At 36.2% G+C, this 22,012-nt stretch overlaps 1 protein-coding gene across 1 annotated transcript in view; it reads right to left on the bottom strand.

Moving 5' to 3' along the window:
- Positions 1–18,649: 18,649 nt before the first annotated feature.
- The window catches only part of LOC110109739 (protein-L-isoaspartate O-methyltransferase-like), a gene marked incomplete at its 5' end in the record, with an annotated part of 23,984 nt that continues 20,621 nt past the window's right edge, over positions 18,650–22,012 (bottom strand). Inside the window, 1 exon segment of the mRNA XM_028697521.1 lies at positions 18,650–19,317. Within this exon segment, the coding sequence (XP_028553354.1) occupies positions 19,070–19,317 (248 nt within the window).

The raw sequence follows: 22,012 nt of genomic DNA on the forward strand, positions 1-22,012 counted from the left end.
GGTCCTTGGATGCAAGTTCAATTCAAAAACAAGAAGAAACCAGTGAAGAAGCAATTGAAATCCAAGAGTTTTTCAGCAGCAAAAAAATTCTGGAATGGGTTGTAGAAGAGAAGATATTGTTCTTGATAAACCAGATGTAAATGTACCAATATTGGTTGAAGAAAAGAAGCTCAAAATGTTGTCTAATCCAGTAGAAGTTTCAGATCAAATTGAAGAAAATACTGGATTCAAGGAAGGAGATGAAGTGGCGGTTAACCAAATTTTGAAATTCAGCATGGACCTTGGTTCTCGAGTTTCAGTTTTTGAAGTTAACTCATTTGAAGCTTTGGCTGATGTGGACAAAATGGTTGATAGTTTGTAAGTAGAACCCAATGTGATGGAAACTGAAATGGCTGAAGAATTGGACATTCAAAATTTAAATTTTGAAAGTTCAAATAAACAGATTATAGCTGAAAAATCGGAAATTCAAATACAAAGGTGGATGAGGTGGCTTTCTCGCCTACTAACTCAGCTCCTATTGAGGCTGAAAAGAAGGATTCTAAAGCTACTGAATCAACTCAAGGAGCTGAATTATTGGGATATGACAAACCAGATTTTGATCTCAAAATTTCTGATTTTTGGGAGGAGGTTGTAACAGATTCTGCAATTACATCTCCCTCAACAACTTTGGCGGCTTCTTCTTATGTTAATGGTAATCCCATTACTTCTACAATCCCTGATTCTTCTCCCCATTCAGCAATTAGTTTGAATTTCAAAAAAACATTTCTCAAGAAAGACAAAAACTTTTTTGACAAGAAGATTAATTCATCCGGATCAAAACACATTTTATTCAAAGAACTTCAAGCTTTGGGTCCGGTAAAAGAAATACCTAGAAGAAAGATGACTGATCACATAGAGAAGAATGGTATGAGAGGTTCTTGTTCTCTTTTATCTCAGTAAAAATGCGTAAAGTTTTTCCCGTGGACAACAACATACCAAAGATTCACTTGAAGATGGAGAATATGATTATAAAGTTTGGCGAATTAATACCAAACTTTTGGAATTTATTATTGGATTGTAATTTTCATTCTAGCTTTTGTTTCCTTTTCTTTCTTGTAATTTGTTATTTTAAAATTTGTCTAAATGATTATGGGATCTTTACTAATTCTTATTCTCTAACTGGATTGGAACTCTGGGATACTAATCAACCTTCGGGTTATCTTATATTTGGTATCCCCTGCATCTCAACAGTTTCATAATAGGAGATATTGGATTTCATGACATTTGTATAAGGTTTAAATTAACAAATTTAGTTTCAATAAGGTCCCTTTTTCTTATTAAAAAAGGGATCATTTGCTTCTAGTTTGTATTAGATTATCTTTTATTTTAATGCAATTTCTATATTTCTTAAAAAAAAAGAGTCTATTGTATTTATTGTGGCTCCTGATGCTTTGTAACGTATAAGACTTTCTAACAGTTCCCTAGAGTTTACTGTTTTTGGTAACATCTTCTTGGACAATATTTATATCGGCCGGGACGATCTGTTCAAAAGTAGAAACCCTAATTAGGGCATCCTCATTAAAGCATCCGTCATTATGCAAAACACATCGTCCAGGATGATTTTGTATCGGCCAGGACGATAGGCTAAAATCAAAAAGAATCTGCCACCAGATCTACTTAAGAAATACTAATTTTTGGATATCAGACTGGTGGATCGGCCTGGACTATAAAATATCGGCTAGGACGATCCAGGACAATTTTTCTAAAATTTCTCTGGCAATTTTGGAAAGCAATTAATGGTGATTTTGTCCGGGCCGATCGCAAGATTGTCAGGGCCGATTAGACATCGACCAGCTTCATTTCAGGGCGATATTCAGGACGATTTTCCTCATATTTGAACTAATCGGCCAGGACGATATGCCTATAATCCTGGATGATAATGTCGACAACTTGCATTAATGAGCTTGTTTTGAGCTTTTCAATTTAAGCTTTGTCAAGGCACTTTATAAGTGTCTTTGGCAGCCATTGTAGCTTCGTTCTTATGGGGGAAACTTGAAGAGAAAGCTTGAAAGGGAGTGAGGAACGGGTGAAGTCTGAGAGAGGGAGAAGATCCTGTGAGGGGGGACTCAAGGGAGTGTGGAGGGGGATTCCACACGGTTGCTCCGGCAGGCTTGCACCTTAATACCATCGGATTCAAGGCTTGTCTCTAAGGAAGTTCACCAAAGAAGAAGGTCTCTTTGGTGTCAAAGTACCCTGCGATTCCGCCGCACCGAGGAAGGTGGAAGTGATTTTGTAAGGGCTTCTCCACCTAGCTGTGGGGGCTAAAGGAGAGACACTTATTTTAGTACAATACTTGGAGGGTGCCTCTAAAGAGTGGACGTAGGTCAAGGTTTGACCGAACCTCTATAAATCTGGTGTGTTCTTTCTTATTATTTGCTCCCGCATTTAATTTCCGTATTTATTTTATTTGTGGTGATTTTAGTTTGTACTTTGCTTAAAGTTTCTTCTTTACCAATTCATCACTCTCTTTATTTAGCCTTGGGCAAGTTCTATAGGGCTTAATATCCCTAACAAACTTACAAGTGATATTAGAGCACTTTCTAGTGTCATCTGAGCACTTTCATCATTAACATATTCAACTTAGATTGCTTGATTTCACTAGTGCCTTCATATATGGTGTGTAGTTTATCCCAAACTTTCTTACCAGTAGTGCACGTGAATACTAACATAAAATCTTCAGAATTTAAAGCACAAAAAAGCAATTTAAAGATTTTGCATTCAATTGAGCATTGAGTTATTCTTCCTTGTTCCATTGATTAAAAGGAATATCAGTTTTAATTCCATTTATAATACGAGATCGTAATGAATAACCAGTTAAAATTATATGCCACATAAGAAAATCAATTAATTGCAAAAAAATAGACATGCAAATTTTCCAAAAATCAAAAGTAATATTTTCAAATAAAGGTTGTCTGGTGATTGAATAACCTTATGCTATATTACGATTAGCCATGTATCGAAAATTTAAAAGCTTTTAAAAACTAGACTTTATGAACACTGCTCTGATACCAATTGAAAGTTCGTTAGGGATGTTAGGCCCCTTATGAATTGGTCCAAGGCTAAATAAGAGAGAGGTGAATTGGTAAAGAAGAAGCTTTAAGCAAAGCACAAACAAAAACTAATATCACCACATAGAAATTAACGATGCAGAAATTAAATGCGGAAGTAATAATAAGATAGAACACACCAGATTTTTAGTGGTTTGTTCAAACCTTGACCTACGTCCACTCCTTGGAGGCTCCCTCCAAGTATCGCACTAAACTAAGTGTCTCTCCTTTAGCCCCCACAGCTAGGCAGAGAAGCCCTTACAAAATCACTTCCACCTCCCCCGGTGCGGCGGAGTCTCCGGGTCCTTTGACACGAAAGAGATATTTTTCTTTGGTGTACTTCCCTTGAGACAAGCCTTGAATCCGACGATATTAAGGTGCAAGCCTACCAGAGCAACCATGTGGAATCCCCCTCCACACTCCTTTGAGTCCCCCCTCACAGGATCTTCTCCCTCTCTCAGACTTCACCCCTTTCTCACTCTCTTTCTAGCTCTCTCTTCAAGTTACCCCCAAAAAAATGAAGTTACAATGACTGCTAAAGACACTTACAAAGTGTCATGTCATAGCTTAAATAGGAAATCTCAAAACAAGCTCATTAATGCAAGTTACCGACATTATCGTCCAGGATGATAAGCATATCGTCTTGGCCGATCAGTACAAATTAAGCTCAACAGCCCGAGACGATTTGGGACGATTAGAGGAAAATTGGTTACATCATCCTAGCCAATCTCACGATCGTCATGGACGATTAGTTTAAAATAGATTTCAATCGTCCTTATCATCGCCCGGAATAGATGCTGGCCGATGTTAATCGTCCAGGCCATCGTCCTAGCCGATCCTATGATCATCCCTGACGATGTGATCGTATCAATCTGCCATTAATGCTTTCCAAAGATACCAGATTAATTTAGGCATAGTTGAGTTAGATCGTCCTGGATAATATGGGGCCGATTTCCTAAAATAAAGAATACCTAATCTAATCATGGCGACTGATTCTTTCTGAATTAAGACTATCGTCCTGGCCGATACAAATATCATCCAGGCTGATCAGCTTATGACGGCTGCCTTAATGACGATGCCCTAATTAGGGTTTCTGCTTTTGAACCGATCATCCAGGCCGATATAAATATCGTCCCGGATGATGTTACCAAAAATAGTAAACTCTAGGGAATAATTAGAAAATCTTCCAAGTTACAAAGCATCAAGAGCCACACTACATACAATAGACTCAAGAAAGGAAAAAGGGTACAAACTAACTCAAACATAGTCTACCCAATCTTGAGTTGATTACAAATTACAGTCTGATCGTGTGGACCTGAAATGTCAGTAGATAAGACAGTCGTAGAGAAATAAAAGTGTTTGATATCATTAAAATCATAAACCATGAAAATAGATCCGCAACACTTTGGATCTGTAAATAAAAAATCTATGTGATGATTTTTCTAAAATAACGAGTATTGAATTTGAGATGAGCCTAATGGGAGATTTAAGTTAATTTTTAGGCATTAGCATTAAGCAAATTGAGTAGGGTATATTTCTTAGTCAGTCGAAGTATGTTTAGGACATGCTCAAAAAGTATGAAATGGACAATGCTAAATCTATTAGTACACCTATGAGTTCATTAGATCAGTTGGATAAGGACCTAAAAGAAAAATCTGTTGATCAAAAGAAATTTAAGAGAATTATTGGATCTTTGCTTTACTTGACTGCTTGCAGACTCTATATTATGTTTAGTGTTTGTTTGTGTGCTAGATTTCAATCATATCCAAAAGAATCACATTTGATAGCAGTGAAAAATATTTTGAGATATCTCTTGAAAACTCAAAACTTAAGGGTTTGGTATCCTAATTTTAGCTCTTCATTTTAAATAATTTGATATTCATATTCAGACTTTATAGGTTGTAGGGTTGATAGAAAGAGTATTTTTGGAACATGTTGAAAGTTCGTTAGGGATGTTAAGCCCTATGGAACTAGCCTAAGCTAACTAAGAGGGGGGGTGAATTGGTATTTAAAAAAAAAATTCTTTTCTCAAAGAACTAAAATCACATAAACCAAAATCACACCACAAAAAAAAAAAAAAATAAGTGCGGAAATTAAAGTGCGGAAGCAAGAAACAAGAACACAGATATTTATAGTGGTTCGGTCAACTCGACCTACGTCCACTCCCTGGAGGCGCCCTCCGAGTATTGCTCTACAATCGTGACTCTCCTTTAGCCCCCTCAGCTAGGCGGAGAAGCCTTTATAAAGAACCTCTTTTTGCCACCCCGGCAAGGCAAAGAACCTATCTCCTTTTGCTTACTCCTGAAGCTGGCAGAGAACCACAATCAGATGCTGAATCCTTACCTCTACCGACCCTTCCACGGACAAGAAACTCTAGACGAAGAAGAAGCAGAGAGATCCTTGAAGCAACCCTTGTGAATCCCCTCACAAGCTCCCCCTCACAAGATCCTCTCTCTCTTTCTCTCCTCAAGGTCTTCTCAGGTCAAGGCAGCAGCAAAAGATTGTTCAAAACGTTGAACAAGAGCTCTTAAATAGAAGAGCTTCAAAGGAGCTCATTAATTACAAGTTGCCGATAATATCATCCAGGCCGATATGGACATCATCTTGGCCGATCAGTACAAATCTCAGAAGATCGGCCAGAGCATCGCCTTGAATATAAACTGGACGATTTAAAATTGGATCAATCGTCCAGGCCGATCTCATGATCATCCCGGCTGATCAGTTCAAATCAAAGGAAAATCGTCCAGAGCATCGCCCTGAATTCGAGCTGGACGATATTTATCGTCCATAAGTAACTAAGGTTTTTATATAGATCATCCTGGCCGATCCTGCGATCATCCATAATGATATGATCGTATCAATCATCCTTAATTACTCCCTTGATTGTCTGATCAATTAAGGCATAATTTGTGAATATCGTCCAGGCCGATCAAAGATCGTCCTGGCTGATTATCAAAAAAATATAGAATACCTTAATTGTTTATGGCGACAATTTCTTTCTGTTTTGAGCTTATCGTCCTGGCTGATACACGTATCGTCCAGGACGATCTATTAATGATGGCTGCCTTAATTAAAAATCCTTTTTTAGAATTTCTATTTTAAGCCAGATCGTCCAGGCCGATGTAAATATCGTTCTGGCCGATATGAGTAAAAATAGAAATTCTAAGTCTCTCAAGTGTGTGTGTGTGTAGGGTTACTTAGCATCAGTCTCTTTGAACATTACAAATAGACTCAAAAAGAGAAAAAACAAAGTATAGACTGACTCCACCCTAAACCTACGCAATCTTGAAATGGCTTCGTTTGTTCGTCCGATCTTTGATTCCTGAAAAGTTAGAAGTAACAGGCAGTCCAAGAGAGTTAAAAGTGTTTGTCAATCATCAAAACATAAGTCATGAAAATAGATTTGCAATAATCTCCCCCTTTTTGATGATGGAAAACACAAGTAGAAAAAACTCAGTAAAAATAGCAGTTCATTGAAATTTCAAAGTTACTTTTTCCTACCACATCAACTTTTTCATACCACATCCTACTCCCCCTTTTGTCATCACAAAAAGAGGGTCCTAAACACACAAGGGAAAAAAATACAACAGAAACTAAAACAAACTACAAGACAAACTACAGAAAACAGACAACAGAAAACACAGACTAGAAAAATAAGGGACCCTGATCATCAGATGGAGGTGGATGAGGTGGCTGCTGAAAGTAGTTGGCAAGAGTAGTAAACTGAGTATTGAACCAGGCGATGTCCTGGTCATGCTGCTGCTGGTGGTGAGTAATGTAGCTGTCAAATCGGGCTAAGTCCTTAGTGTGGTGCTGCTCATAGCGGGCCATGTCCTCAGAGTGTTGCAGCTCCTGTGTAGCAACGTAAGCGTCGAAGCGGGTCTCCCATCGATCAAACCTCTCCACTAACTGGTCAAGCTGAGAGTGCTGGCGAAGAGTAGTCATGCAGGAGAATGTTCAAGTGGGATTGTTTAACCTCATTAGTGCCTTCATAGGTGATAAACAATTTATCCTAAATTTCTTTATCAGTTTTGCAAGTAGAAACACGCATGTAGTCTTCTGATTTTAAAGCACAGAAAAAACAATTTATATATTTTGCATTCAATTGAGCCAGATCCCTATCATCTAGAGTCCATTCAGTAAAAGGAAGTGGAACATTAATGTCATTAAGTTTTCCAGTTGGAGGTGTGTAACCATCCTTAACAAGAATCCACATGCGATAGTCAGTTGATTGTAGAAAAGTAGACATACGAGTTTTCCAAAAATCAAATGGGATATTATCAAACAAAGGTGGTCGGGTAATGGAATACCCTTCCGGTGTATTATGATTACCAAAGTTAGCCATGGATCTTAATTCAAAAAGTTTTCAAACTCAGTTTTTATGAATCTCGCTCTGATACCACTTGAAAGTTCGTTAGGGATGTTAAGCCCTTTGGAACTGACCCAAGCTAACCAAGAGGGGGGGTGAATTGGTATTTTAAAAAATTTTCTTTTCTCAAAGAACTAAAATCACATAAGCCAAAATCACACCACAAAAAAAATAAGTGCGGAAATTAAAGTGCGGAAGGAAGAAACAAGAACACATAAATTTATAGTGGTTCGGTCAACTCGACCTACGTCCACTCCCCGGAGGCGCCCTCCGAGTATTGCACTACAATCGTGACTCACCTTTAGCCCCCACAGCTAGGCGGAGAAGCCTTTACAAATAACCTCTTTTTGCTACCCCGGCAAGGCAGAGAACCTATCTTCTTTTGCTTCCTCCTGAAGCTAGTAGAGAATCACAATCAGATGCTAAATCCTTACCTCTACCGACCCTTCCATGGACGAGAAACTCTAGACGAAGAAGAAGCAGAGCGATCCTTGAAGCAACCCTTGTGAATCCCCTCACAAGCTCCCCCTCACAAGATCCTCTCTCTCTCCCTCTTTCTCTTTCTATCCTCAAGGTCTTCTCAGGTCAAGGCAGCGTAAAAGATTGTTCAAAATGTTGAACAATAGCTCTTAAATAGAAGAGCTTCAAAAGAGCTCATTAATTGCAAGTTGCTGACAATATCGTCCAGGACGATATGGACATCGTCCTGGTCCATCAGTACAAATCTCAAAAGATCAGCTAGTGCATCGCCCTGAATGCAAACTGGATGATTTAAAATTGGCTTGATCGTCCAGGCCGATCTCACGATCGTCCCGGCCGATCAGTTCAAATCAGAGAAAAATCGTCCAGAGCATCGCCCTGAATTCGAGCTAGCCGATATTTTTCGTCCAGAAGTAACTAAGATTTTTGAATAGATCGTCCTGGCCGATCCTGCGATCGTCCAGGATGATATGATTGTATCAATCATCCTTAATTACTCCCTTGATTGTCTTATCAATTAAGGCATAATTTGTGAATATCGTCCATGTCGATCAAAGATCGTCTTGGCCGATTACCAAAAAAATACAGAATACCTTAATTGTTTATGGTAGCAATTTCTTTCTATTTTGAGCTTATCGTCCTAGCCGATACACGTATCGTCCAGGATGATCTGTTAATGATGGCTGCCTTAATTAAGAATCCTTGTTTAGAATTTCTGTTTTAAGCTAGATCATCCAGGCCGATGTAAAAACAGAAATTCTAAGTCTCTCAAGTGTGTGTGTATGGTTACTTAGCATCAGTCTCTTTGAACATTACAAATAGACTCAAGAAGAGAAAAAATAAAGTATATACTGACTCAACCCTAAACCTACACAATCTTGAACTGGCTTCGTTTGTTCGTCCGATCTTTGATTCCTGAAAAGTTAGAAGTAACAGGCAGTCCAAGAGAGTTAAAAGTGTTTGTCAATCATCAAAACATAAGTCATGAAAATAGATTTGCAACACATGTCAATTTATTGAAAATTCTTTAGTCTCTTGATCCAGTAAAAAACAAAATTTTGTAGCCCTATCTACTGCTGAAGTTGAATGCATTGCCTTAGGAAGTTGTGTGGCATAAGTACTTTGGTTAAAACAATAGTTAAATAATTTAGAATTAACATTATGCACAATTCCCAATTATTGTGATAACACAAGTGTCATTTGTATTTCTAAAAATCCTATTCAACATTCAAAAATCAAACATATTGACATCAGGTATCATTTCATAAGGGATCATGTATCCAATGGATAAATCGAACTCAATCATGTTTTAACTAAAAAATCAACTTGCATATATTTTTACAAAACCACTAGCCTTTGATATGTTTAGTACATTAAGAACAATGCTTGATGTGATTGATTTGAATGCTTAAATTAAAAGTTTCTACAACATTGATATGTGTTTTTATGAGTGTGTTTTGTGTTTTTGATTTATTTGTATGTTTTTTTATTCTCTTTTTTTTTTCGTGTTTTCTTTTTTGTGATTTTTATCTTTTTGTTTTGTGTTTTTTTTTTTCAAAATGTTTTCATTGAAATTCATGGTTTTTGAACAATCATATAAAATTTTCTAAGTTTGTATTTGTCAGTAAGAAATTCAATTCGTACCGGGCGAATGTTCTAGCGTTTCAATCATTCTGTAGAAAAGAATGCGTACAGCTTTTCAGTTTTCATCACATTTCGTTTGCATGATCCCTAGATCATTTGGATGATGTGTATTCATTCGTATGTACGCATGTAGACAGTTATACGGTCAAAATCAATTTTTATTTCCGATAGTACATACGAACACGTGCATTCTGAGTGGGGGATGATTCAAACCGTTATAAAAATGATCTTAAAATAACGGATTGTCCAGGACAAACACCTGTTCATCTATACAATTGTTTAGTCAAAAAGTCTGTACGAAAGGATGCCTCGTAACTCGTATGATTATGAAAAGTCGTTTCATTTTAAACGCATACATTCATAGATACAAAGTTTTCATTTATACATACAAACTCAAGCACCATACAGGACGAACACTTTTTAGTCCGTATGAAAGGCCATTTTTTCTTTAAATATAAGGTTTTAGAACTTTAATTTCTTACACTTCAAAAGCCTTTCCAAACCCTCGTATCTTTCCAAATCTTTCAAATGGAAAGCTCTAGCAAAAGGAGTAGAGTGGCTAAGGAACTTATTAGGGTACCTTCCTCTAGAAATCCTGAAGAAAATTTCCTGTCCAAAGAAAACGAATAATCTTTTCCTAGGTTTGTTTTAGCAAAAATCACCCCTTCTAGAGTTTTTATTCAGGAGGATACTATCTATCAAGTAATGCCACTTTTCGCCTCTATCCAATTCTCTTTTATTCTCACTCTGATTCACTCTTACAACAAGGAAACTTTTTTACTTTTTCCTTGCAAATATAATTTTCAATACTGACCAGAGTGTGATTAGATCCTATTTTTTCAAAAAGAGGGTAGAAATAACTAAGGAGGATCTGGGGATTTTCTTAAACTTAAGGACTCAAGGGATTAAAGCTCATACCTTGACATCTGCCTCTACCTTTGATTGGACTGAGATAAACCGAGTGCTTAGAGGGATTAGAAATGTATGTCATTTGCCTAAGGTAAACACCTTACACCAAGATGCTAGAATCATCCAACATGCTCTAAGGACTTTTATCATTTCAAAAGCTGGTGATCAAATAAATATCACTCCTCTTCCTTCCACTGTAACTTACCTGATCGTTATTGGCCAACCTATTGATGAAGCCCAATTCATTATTGGCTACCTTTATGGGCTTTTTGAAATTGGTCATGCCTCCCATAAGAGAAAGAAGAGCATAGCCTTATCACACCTTATGACATATATTCTTAAAAAGAAGTATAACTTAGTTCATCCTGATGTGACACATCTAGAAGAGCTCATCTAATATAATGATACTTCATTCTGAGCTATCTTTTATAAACATGATGGAGGTGATCATACTGAGGGAGAGGGAAGAGCACCTGCACCTACTAGTGGACCAGACTTTCAAGAGATGGTTCATTGTTTTGATCGTCTTGAGACCCACTTTGATCGATGCTTTGATCGATGCTTTGATAAAATTGAGACTCATCTACAACAGCAGAACGCGTAGTACCAATAGGACATGGGTTGGATACGAGGTTAATTCGATTCTGTGAGCTCAAATATGGCTATGATGAGTAGGTATTTTAATTTCTTCAATCAGCCACCTCCTCTAGATCAGTGCCCCTCAAAATGATGACTGTACTTCTTTTGTGATTATTTTTTTCATACTTGTGATGTGATGTGATGATATTTTGCATGTTTGTGACTGTGTTTAGTTTTTTTATTTTTTATTTTTATGTTTTATGAACCTTTGAGTTTTGATATCATTTGTGTTCCAATGTATTATCTTTTATCTTGATATCAATAAAATCTATCTTATCTTGTTTTAGTTGTTTTTGATCTCTTTCAGAAATGTTTGTAAGCCTATTTGATTATCTTGACATAATTGATCTAACAAGTGGTATAATTTGAAATGCAATACAAAATTGAATTCATTGGAAAATCTAATTTTTCAAAAATTTAAGTTAGCTTATAACTCGATTAAGTTAAGACTATCAATCTCATGTTTCTTATTAGACTAAAATAACTTTCATATTATTATTGCAATTTTGATATTTTATTATTTTTTATTTCTCTTTTCAATATAAGTATCTTTGTACTTCGAAAAATTTGAGCTTTTAGATTATCGATTTTGGAAAGATCAATTAAAAACTTAAAAATATACAAATATACAAAAATCAAAAGAATGTGTAATGCTTCGTAAATTGAAAAAGAGGCATAAAATAAGCCCAATATAAAAAGATGCACAAAATGTGCCATAAATATTGAAAAGATGTGCAAAGCTTTACAAGTATATGATCTTTTCTCTATCTTTTGATCTTCAATTTTAAATGAATATTCTGTTCAATTTTATTTTATATTGAAATTGAAGTACATAAATTTATATTTCATCTACTTTGTAATAATTTTCCTTATCTGATTGTCTATACTGATTCATGGCCTTGATATATTTTTTCTTATCTATGTTATATCTAAATTTAAATAATATGAATCATTCTTTTTCTCTAATGACATTTATCTTTTTATTGCAAATATAATCCAATCTCTTTTAGGATCAATTATCAAAGGCTTCTTATATGACTTTCATACATTTATGTTGTTCTTTTCTTCCTCTTTTTTTGTTGTTGTAAAAAAAGGGGAGAAATATTGTTTGACATTATAACATTTGTTTTATTCTTGTTCGTGTCTTGAGTATTTTTGCATGTTTAGGTTTTTGTTTCTAATTTCAGTGTCGGCTTTTGTGTGGTCATCCTTGTGTGTCAAAAACTTTAAAATTAAACAATTGATTTGTTCATCGTAAATGCCCCTTATATTCAGATGTTTATTTATTTAGAGGGAGTTTAGGAGAAACTTAGGACTTTCAAATTTACACAAGCAATAATTATTTTGCCATCATCAAAAAGGGGGAATTTTTTCAGAAAGTTGCTACTTAGCTTTGCATGTTTTACATTCTTATAACTTGTATGTTTTTTATGATTCCAAATATTATTGTTTTGATTATTACTTTCTCCTAGCATATTTTGGAAGAATTATTTTTGCTCTTGTGTACTAACATTTCAGAAAAATCATACTTCAGATTGTTGAAGACTTCAAATCAAGATCAGCTTAAAATATTTTGTAAATTGAACTTTTTATTTTTCATTTTATTGAGTCTGAGAGAGTGTGATTGTAATTGAGTAACTAAGCACACACACGCCTGGGGAAGAGTTTTAAAATTCACATTTTTTTAAAAAATTGATCGTACAGTACGAAACAAATTCGTACGGGACGATCTGGTCAGTTATACTCCAAAAAAAACAATGAAACAAACAGAAAGGGAAAAAACTTTTTTCTAAGTATAGATCATCCAGACGATATTTTTTATTCGTCCCTGGACGATCTCCTCTAGATTTGCCAAATGAACTATTCAACCAGAAAATATTTATCATTCGTCCCAAGACGAAGGGCTCTAGATTTGCCAAATAAACTATTTGTCCAGACGATATTTATCTTTCGTTCCAGGATGATGTGCTCTGGATTTGCCAAATAAACTATTCATTCAGACGATATTTATCAATTCATCCTAAGACAAAGGGCTATGGATTTTCCAAATGAACTATTCGTCCAGACGATAATTATTGTTCGTCCAAGAATGAAGGGCTATATTCTGTAAACTTATAGTTCGTCTTAACTTTCATACCGATGAACTTTAAAAATTAATTGTTCGTACTCGACGAACCCCATTCGTACGGGACGATGATAAGGTACGAAGGCAGTTCGTACCAATGTACATTGAGTTCATACGCAACAATTTTTATATTATTCATACGTATGAAATACGATCGTAAGGGATGATCGTGTACGGTCAAAATTTGAAAAATACAGTTTTTGTATGATTTTTTGTGTCTTTTCTATAAAAGAACCACTTAAGACTGTCATTTATTCTTTTGTTTATTGGTCTTTGTGAATGGTAAAGGGCAATTGAAGGAGAGAGTGTTTAAGAGAGATTTCTTCCTTTTGGAGTGTGAAGGGTACACTAAGTTACTTAAGGGTAAGGATCTCTGTGTATGATCTGTGTTTCTTCAATATTTCTCTAATCTTTCTAGATTGCTCGTGTGAAGATTGTTCAAAAGGATCTGATTCTCTGCAGACACTTGGAGAGTGAGAACAGTCGAAGGTACTCTGCCTACACTTGGAGAAGTGTGAAAGGATGAAGGTTCTCTGCCTACACTAGGAGAGTGTGAACAACCGATGATTCTCTGTCGACACTTAGAGGGTTTTAAAGGACGACGATTCTCTGCCGCACCGGGTAGTGGTAGAAGAGAGATTTTGTAAAGGCTTCTCCATCTTTCTTTTGGGGCAAAAGGAGAGATAATTGTGGTAATAATGCAATACCTAAAGTGGGAGACTTCAGGGAGTGGATGTAGGTTGTGTTTGACCGAACCACTATAAATCTTTATCTTTTTATTTCCGCTGCTTATTTTATTTTATTGCACTTTTATTTTTTGTGGTTGAAAAATTGTTTTTTAAAACTTTCTATAAAGAATCCATTGGTTTCAAACTTTTAAAATTCTAATAAGAGGGAAATTTTTTAAATTACCAATTCCCTCCCCTCCCCCTTTGGTTAGCCTTTGGGACATAAGCTTAGATCTAACAACTTAACTCATATTCAAAGAGTTTCAACACCATTAACATTTGCACCTCATATTTGATAGGCTTGGCGAGTATGGCTATAATATTCCTTATTTTCTTCTTATTGACCTAGAATCTTCCCTCACATTCAATTTATAATATATGACTTCCTAACTGATGTCTGAAATCTCTGATGCCATCCAAGCAAAGGCATTAACTCTCCCCTAAGATCCTAAATAAGCCCGCCTTTATGTTCTTCACTGAAGGAATTATTATTCTAAGGAATCTACTAGACTTTCCCTTCACTTCTACGATTTGCATGACAACCTCAACCATTTATGATTTCTTCTAATGAGATCGCCACATTCTTAACTGACATTAGATAGCTGGTGTAGAACAAAGTGAGGTCTCTCCACATAATGATCTCCCTTCATCATGCAGAAATTTGACAACTAGATGATAAGTTGATACAACTTAGAATGTGTTCAATAGAGGACTATCAAAGATGGTAATATATGTGTCTAGAGAGTCTGTTATAATGAAGTCTGCAATGGAAGTATACTACTAGTCACCTTCACCCCATGTGAATAATATGGTGAGTGTTCCTTTTGTCGCTCTTCATTCTTTTGTGAAATCATATAAATGACTTGAATAAGAGTGACTTGACAAAAAAGAGTTTCATCTTTTCAAATAAAGACATAAAGATGATATTAACAGAAATCCCTATGTCTAACAGAATACTACATATATGATAGTTGGTGATAAAGTCAGTGACAATAATGACAACATTATGGGGTTTCAATTTACTGGCTTGCTCATTTCTCTGAAGGTGATAATGGAGATGGATACTATAAGAGATCGTGAGGTAAGCACGGAGTTCACCTCTATGAATTTCATCCATTTTGCAATATCTGGTAAGTTAACTTATTTTTCTTCACATGATGGTAAGCACCACACCATATATATTGAGCGAGATGTGACAGACACGTTGCTACTTCCTTCTATGAGAGCATTTCTCAAGTGCCGACCATTATCGGCAAGTACAAACTCCTTCAACTTGCTAGCTTTGATAAGTTCCTCTAGTAATCCTTATATGTGTGAACATGCCTCCATGTTATGGCCACAATACTTATGGAAAGCACAATACCTGGATGTGGCCCCGACATGTACATTTACCTTCTTAGGCGATGAGCATTTGAGGAATTCTTTGTTTTGAATGACCTCAACTAACTCTACCATGGGCACTATTAATGGAGTGTAGGTGGGATAGTTGGGGGATGGTGTGGAACTTCCTTATGATAGGGGTGACTGGCATGACGAATTTCATCCATTCTTAGTGTGATTGATCTTGCATTCCTCAATGGCCTAGGTTATAGGAGCAATTATTGGTGTTTTGGAAAACAATAATCCCATTGTGGTTTAGGCTTACTACTCATCGCTCATTGAAATGGATTCTTTCTCAATCTCACCCTTGCTGAAAATCCTTCCTCTGTGTTAGATCATAGTAGTGAGTGGTCATGGATGACTCAATTATTTTACTGTACTCTTCATCATTGACATGGCTATTGGACAATTCTAATAGCTCATTAAATGTCATTAGCTGTTGCAAGCTAAGTGTATAACAAAAAAGACCCTCTCTCAACCCTTATGTTAGAGTAGCCTGGGTAATTATAGGCTTCAAATATTTCACTTCAAGTATTTTCCCCTGAAATCTCATTATGAAGCTCCTCAATAATTCTTCACACTCCTATTGCAACATTTGTAGAGCCTGTAAGGTTTTTGTGGCTTTTGGGTATTAGTGAACTACGTTACAAACACTGTTTTAAATTCTAAGAAGGACATGATCACTCTCAATGGCTAGCGAGAGAACTACCTGAATGCCCACTCCTTTAGTATTGTAAAGAACAAGTGGCATTTGAGGTCGTCATTAATTTCAAGGGAAGTCATTGATTCAAAAGTGGTGACGGATCCACTTGGTCAATCCTACCTCTATAGGACTGTTAGAGTGAAACATTGAACCAAGGATGCATCCTATCCACCATGATCTCTCTAAAAGGTGCATTGGAGAATTTAGGCTTGGTTCTTTTGACTCGTTAAACCAATAGGTTAAAGTTTTCGTCACTCAACGTGCAAGTGGGTTTAAGGATAAGTGTTAATGTAACGCTCTACTGTTTGGCCTCTTGTGGCAAGCTACTGATTCAAAGGATCTCTCATGGTGCTCTCACTCTAAGTATGTCTGGGCAACCCCCTACTAGATCATGAATCATTTTGGTTAACCTCACTTCCAACTCCATCATATCTTGATAAGTGTGGATGTTAAGCTCTCCATGTCACTAATAGTTCAAGGTACTAATCTCATCAAGATGGGCTTATTTTATGGTCACTGACATTAATCTACACTCATAAGACATTAAATAAAAATTTATCTGTAGATGACACTTGACCATACTAGCATACAACCTCAAAGAGGGATAACCTAGAAACTTGTGTGAGAATAGAGAGAATTATTCACTAGAGAATAGAGCTCCTAATCTCAATGAGTACAAAAAAATAAAAGATACTACTTTTTCATCTTTTTATTTATAGGAATCCAATGGCTACAAGAAAAAACATATTAAAAGCATAAACACTGCATTGATTTAATGACACATTATATACTACCATTAACATGTCACCTCCTAGCCAAGCTAAAAAGAGAATAGTATTATATAAATTTGATGATATGTATCTAGGCGTGTTTAGTAGTGCCTAGTTGGGTTAGGAAAGTGTTCATGGGCGAGTTCATTGGTGAGTACCAAGTTGATAGAGCCCACAACTAGTAGTCGTCCTGGGTCACCAATGGCATATATTTGATCCTTGAATTACCTTAGAAGGAGGTGAGCGTGTTTTTGTTGCATAGAGGAATAGTTATGATTATAGGGTTACGGTAGGGCAAGCTGAGAGCCTTGTGGATAGATAATTTCCTATAGTTGAGTTTGGCTATCATAAATGACAGCGCTTATCTGCCTTGGATGAGAGCGAGTGGCATTGATGACTAATCTCTTCTTTTGTGGCAAGTGACAAGATACTTGATTTGTGGCAACTCTTCAACAAGCCTGAGTAGATAGGGTCTGATGGTCTTTGAACGAGCTCATTTGTTGGGCCCACTAGGTGCTAGTTCATTCCATCACAACCACCTAACTCCTTTCTAGACACTTGTAAAGATATATACGAGCATACAAAAGAGATTTAAAATTAAAACATTTTAAAAATAGGACAAATCCAAAAAAGCCAATTTTACTGAAAACATATACATATTATTTTGCAGTAATGATATTTAAGGGTATCTTAATTTATTTTATTTATCATCTATTGATAAAATATTAGAGTAAAAGCCTAAAATAGTCCTGCAACTGTTAATAAATGTTCAATTTAATCATAGACTTTCTTGATGACCCAATTTAATCCTCTAATTATTAGAAAATATTTCAGTTTGATCATAAATCCAAAGCAATAGTTAAAATTAACCCCAATAATTAAATATGATAGCATTTTACATATTATGTTATATATGAGATTATATTATATTTTTTTATTTTTTTATTTTTTTCATATTAAAATATAAATACAAAAACTATCATTGAAGTTAACCAACTAAATAACAAGAGTGAATAATTAATAAACATGGTTACCTTCTATAATTATTTATATATTTATTTTAATATGATAAATAATAAAGTACATAAAAAATAATAATATAATCTAACATACACACTAATAATTAAAATGCCCTCATATTTAACTATTCGAATTAACTTTACCTATTATTTTTTATTTTAGAATCAAATTGAGATTTTTTTTTTTAATAATCACATAACTAAATTGAGACATTATAAAATTCTAAGATTAAATTAGACATTTACTAATAGTCGGCAAATTATTTTGAACTTTTACTCTAAAATATTGTAAGAGGTCATGTCATTGCTCTTCTATGATTAACAGTTATGCAAAGAATCAAAAATTTATCTTCTATATAACTACCAGTCATTTAACATAGAACATCCTTCTTCATAATTCTGATTTTTGAATAGTGTAGTTCCATGAAATTTTATAATTTTTATCAGTTTGCCACCCCCATCACTGCCTACCACGGACGCAATGGAAGGAGCTGCCCTTCCCATTCAATAGACAAAAAGTCAAAAACCGTACTTGGCCAGTTCTTTGAAGTTAGCTTGATAATTTGATTCCTTTTAAGTTGAAAATCACGAATTAAATAATCACTACTAAATTATTTCTTTAATTTGCAAGCAACCAAATGACCCCACAGGTAAGAAATCCATCTGATTCAAAACCAATCATAGAAAATTAAAAACGGCCAAAAAAATAATTATATATTCGCTAAGTTTTGAAGCTATTCGTTTTGATATTTTTTAGTAATTTGTAAAAAAATGCTTTCCACTAACTCGCTCTACAATGAGCAACACAGCAAAAAACTACTTTCATACATTCTGTTCAAATTCTATTTACAAATAACCAACAAAACAACCCATCCAACTAATGAAAAACTAAACCTTATGTTTTTTTTTTTTTTCTTAACAGATTAACAAAGCAGACAGCACATGCAATCCAACCGAAATTGTCCCCAAATGGTAGAAACCAAGAAAATTTACACATACCAGCAAAACTCGTGCGACGAACTAAGGTTGCGTTTGGGACGGCTTTTTTACTGCTTCTTAAAACAACTTTATAGTATAAAAATTTTAATTTTTGTACTAAAAAATCGCTTTAAGAAGCAATAAAAAAGCCGTCCCAAACAAAGCTTAAGACTTCAAAAAAAAGAAAAAAATCAGATCTACCTAAGAACACACCTGAACGGAGCATCTTGATTAATAACTCACTCCTGCAACTGTGCAGCTCTACTTGTTAGTGGAACATAACGGACAGATGTATTGGTTTGAATGGTGATAGAGCCATTGAGGTTCTTATCAACCACTTTCAAGTCCTGAAATATGTTTCCAACAGGTATCACCATTCTTCCACCCGGCTTAAGTTGGTCCAGTAATGCTGTAGGAATTTCGCTGGCTGCTGCACCAACATGAATTGCGTCATACGGTGCCAATTCCGGCCAACCGAGCCTTCCATCTGTAAAGCCAACGATAGATCCATGTCATTTAGTCCTATATATATATATATGTGACACTAATCCCAAAAATTTTAAAACTCAGATTTAAATAAGAATATCCTGACCCAATTTTTCTTTCCTTCAAATGCGTCCAGTTCATCCGCATAACGTCTCCTGTTTCACCATATTTCTCCTCACCATCTAATTATGCAAAGTACAACCTGCCTCGTTCTGTCATTTAAACGTATGTTCTATCCAATGATATTTAGCTTCCATTTTTCAATAAGATATTAGAAAGTTGTCTATAATTTCTCTTTTCTATTAAATTCAATATGTTTTTAGGTCTTATAGACTTGTTTTCCAATGACTGCATGATGGATTATTGTTAAAAAAATTTATTTGCAATATGGTAATTTATTTATTAAATTTAGGGTTACATGAATTTTGAAGTTTAGGGCCCGCATGATTATTTTATGCATGTGCTTTGATCGAGTATTATTTATTTAGTTATTTATTTCTTTAATAATTCATGGTAAAATTTCAACCAAAGGCAAGCATCTTTGGTTTTGAGACCCTTATATGACCTATTTTTTTTGCTTTTAATTTCAACTTAATCTTCTATTTCAGCTCCTCACTTTGCTGGATGTCTCTAATATATTATGATTTATATAACCATCTTTATAAACAAACAGGTGTATTGGTAAATACTTGTCTTTTTTTTTTTCTGCCAACTATTAAGGACTTTTTCCCTACTTGCTGCATCAAAAGAAAATAGCAATCTGATAAAAAAACCAAACCGTTGGTTTGGGAGGGAAGAGAGGACAAGGAGAAATGTAGCAGAAATCAATTACCAGATCTTTGTCTAGGGAAATAATAGTTTTGTTTTTATGTTGAATTTTTATTTGAACTTATTCAAAGTTAGTTGTGATATAATTTTAATAAAAATATTAAATTTCATGTAAGCTGATATTTTACTTAAAATTGAAGGCAACTATGCCACATCACCATTATTCAGTCATCAAAGTAGCATGGTGTTAGACCGATCCTCCCTGGACCGGTCCAGCCGGCCCAATCCAGTGGGCCGGTTCGCTTTTACCGAAGAAGGGGGCGGGCAGAACATGAGGCAGAAGCCGCCTGAAGGCTAGAGGTGGGGTCCACTTGAAATTCAAGTTATTTCTTGGAGCCAAAATGAGGGGAAGTGAGGGCAATTAGGTCCTTTTGTATCTATTTTGAATTGTATGCATTAAGTAGGGAGTAATGGGGAGATTTAGGGTTAGGTGATTTTGTTTTGAAGTTTCTCTTGTTCTTCTTGTTGATTTGAGCTCTAGATCGTATTCTAGAGATTGGGAGAGTGCGATCCTCCTCTCGAATAGAGGATCCTTGTATCTTTGCTATTTTCCTTGCATCTATTAGTAAAATACAAGTCGTTTATCCATTTTTCCTGCAGTTTTCTCTGTTTTCTCTCAGTTTTGGGCTGTTTTCCTGCTGTGGACAGCAGTTGTTCTTGAGATCTATTGCCAAAGTATTTCCTATCAAATTGGTATCAGAGCAAGTCTTGGGACAAGTCGTGGGCTGTTTTGATCAATTTCAGCGGTTGAAATTGTATCGGAAAGGGAGAAAATCGCTGAAATTTTTTTCCAGATCTTGAGATCTTCTCCTAAATTGCAAGCCGTAGGAGATGGCGGCTAAGAAGGTGGATGCTTTGGAGGAGAGGATTGAAGGAGAGATAAATCAAATTAAGGAAACCGTAGAAGAAAGAATGTCCTCCATAGAAGGACAAGTGGCCGATCTACGGGATATGATGAAAAAGATGTTGGAGTTTCAAACCCAATCGGCGGCGTCTGATGCAAAAGGGCCCACAGTGAAAAACGCTAACTCTGAAATCCATCGGGAGGAAGAGGAAGTGGAAATCGTGGAAGGGAGTAGGGGAAGACCTCATCTGGAGCCTTTCCAGAGAGAGGAGAGAGGAGGAAGGCATGTGGAAAGACAAGGCTATGGGGGTGGGGAACCCAGAGGGGCTGGTTGGGAGCATCTGGGAGGATTTCAGGGGCGCCGGGAAGCAATTTTTGAAGATCGGAGAGGAGATTTGGAAGAGGGATTGGGACAGGATAGAGCAAGGGAAGATCGGGATACATAGGGGGGTCCAGGCACATGGGAGAGGGGAAACTATGGAGGATTAAGGGGGAATGGCGGGGATCGGAAGGTGAGAAAATTGAAAATGCCAATTTTTGAAGGGGAGGATGCCTATGGGTGGATCTACAAAGTGGAGAGGTACTTTGCTATTAACGGATTGACAGAGGAGGAGAAGTTGTCGGCAGCGGGTTTATGTCTGGAAGGGAAGGCACTCTCTTGGTACATGTGGAGAGATCAGAGGAGACCTATCAGGAGCTGGGGAGAATTCAAGGACAGTTTGTTAGAGCGTTTCCAAACCGATCGGGGAGGAGACTTCTACGAGCAGTTCTTTGCCCTGGTTCAGGAGGGGTCTGTGGCAGACTATCGAGAGAGGTTTGAGCATCTAGCCAGCAGAGTGGAGCGCTTGTCTGAAACGGTGCTGGAGGGCAACTTTATGAAGGGGTTAAAGGCCGAGGTGCGAGCAGCGGTGAAGGTCCTGATGCCCAGGGACCTAGGGGAGGCCATGAAGCTTGCACAGTTGGTCGAAAATCAAAAGAACCTGGAGAAGGGAGCGAAAAGTAGTAGTAGCTCGGGAGGCACTTA

Source organism: Dendrobium catenatum, unplaced genomic scaffold (genome assembly GCF_001605985.2).
Source record: "Dendrobium catenatum unplaced genomic scaffold, ASM160598v2 fragScaff_scaffold_961, whole genome shotgun sequence".
Taxonomy (NCBI): domain Eukaryota; kingdom Viridiplantae; phylum Streptophyta; class Magnoliopsida; order Asparagales; family Orchidaceae; genus Dendrobium; species Dendrobium catenatum.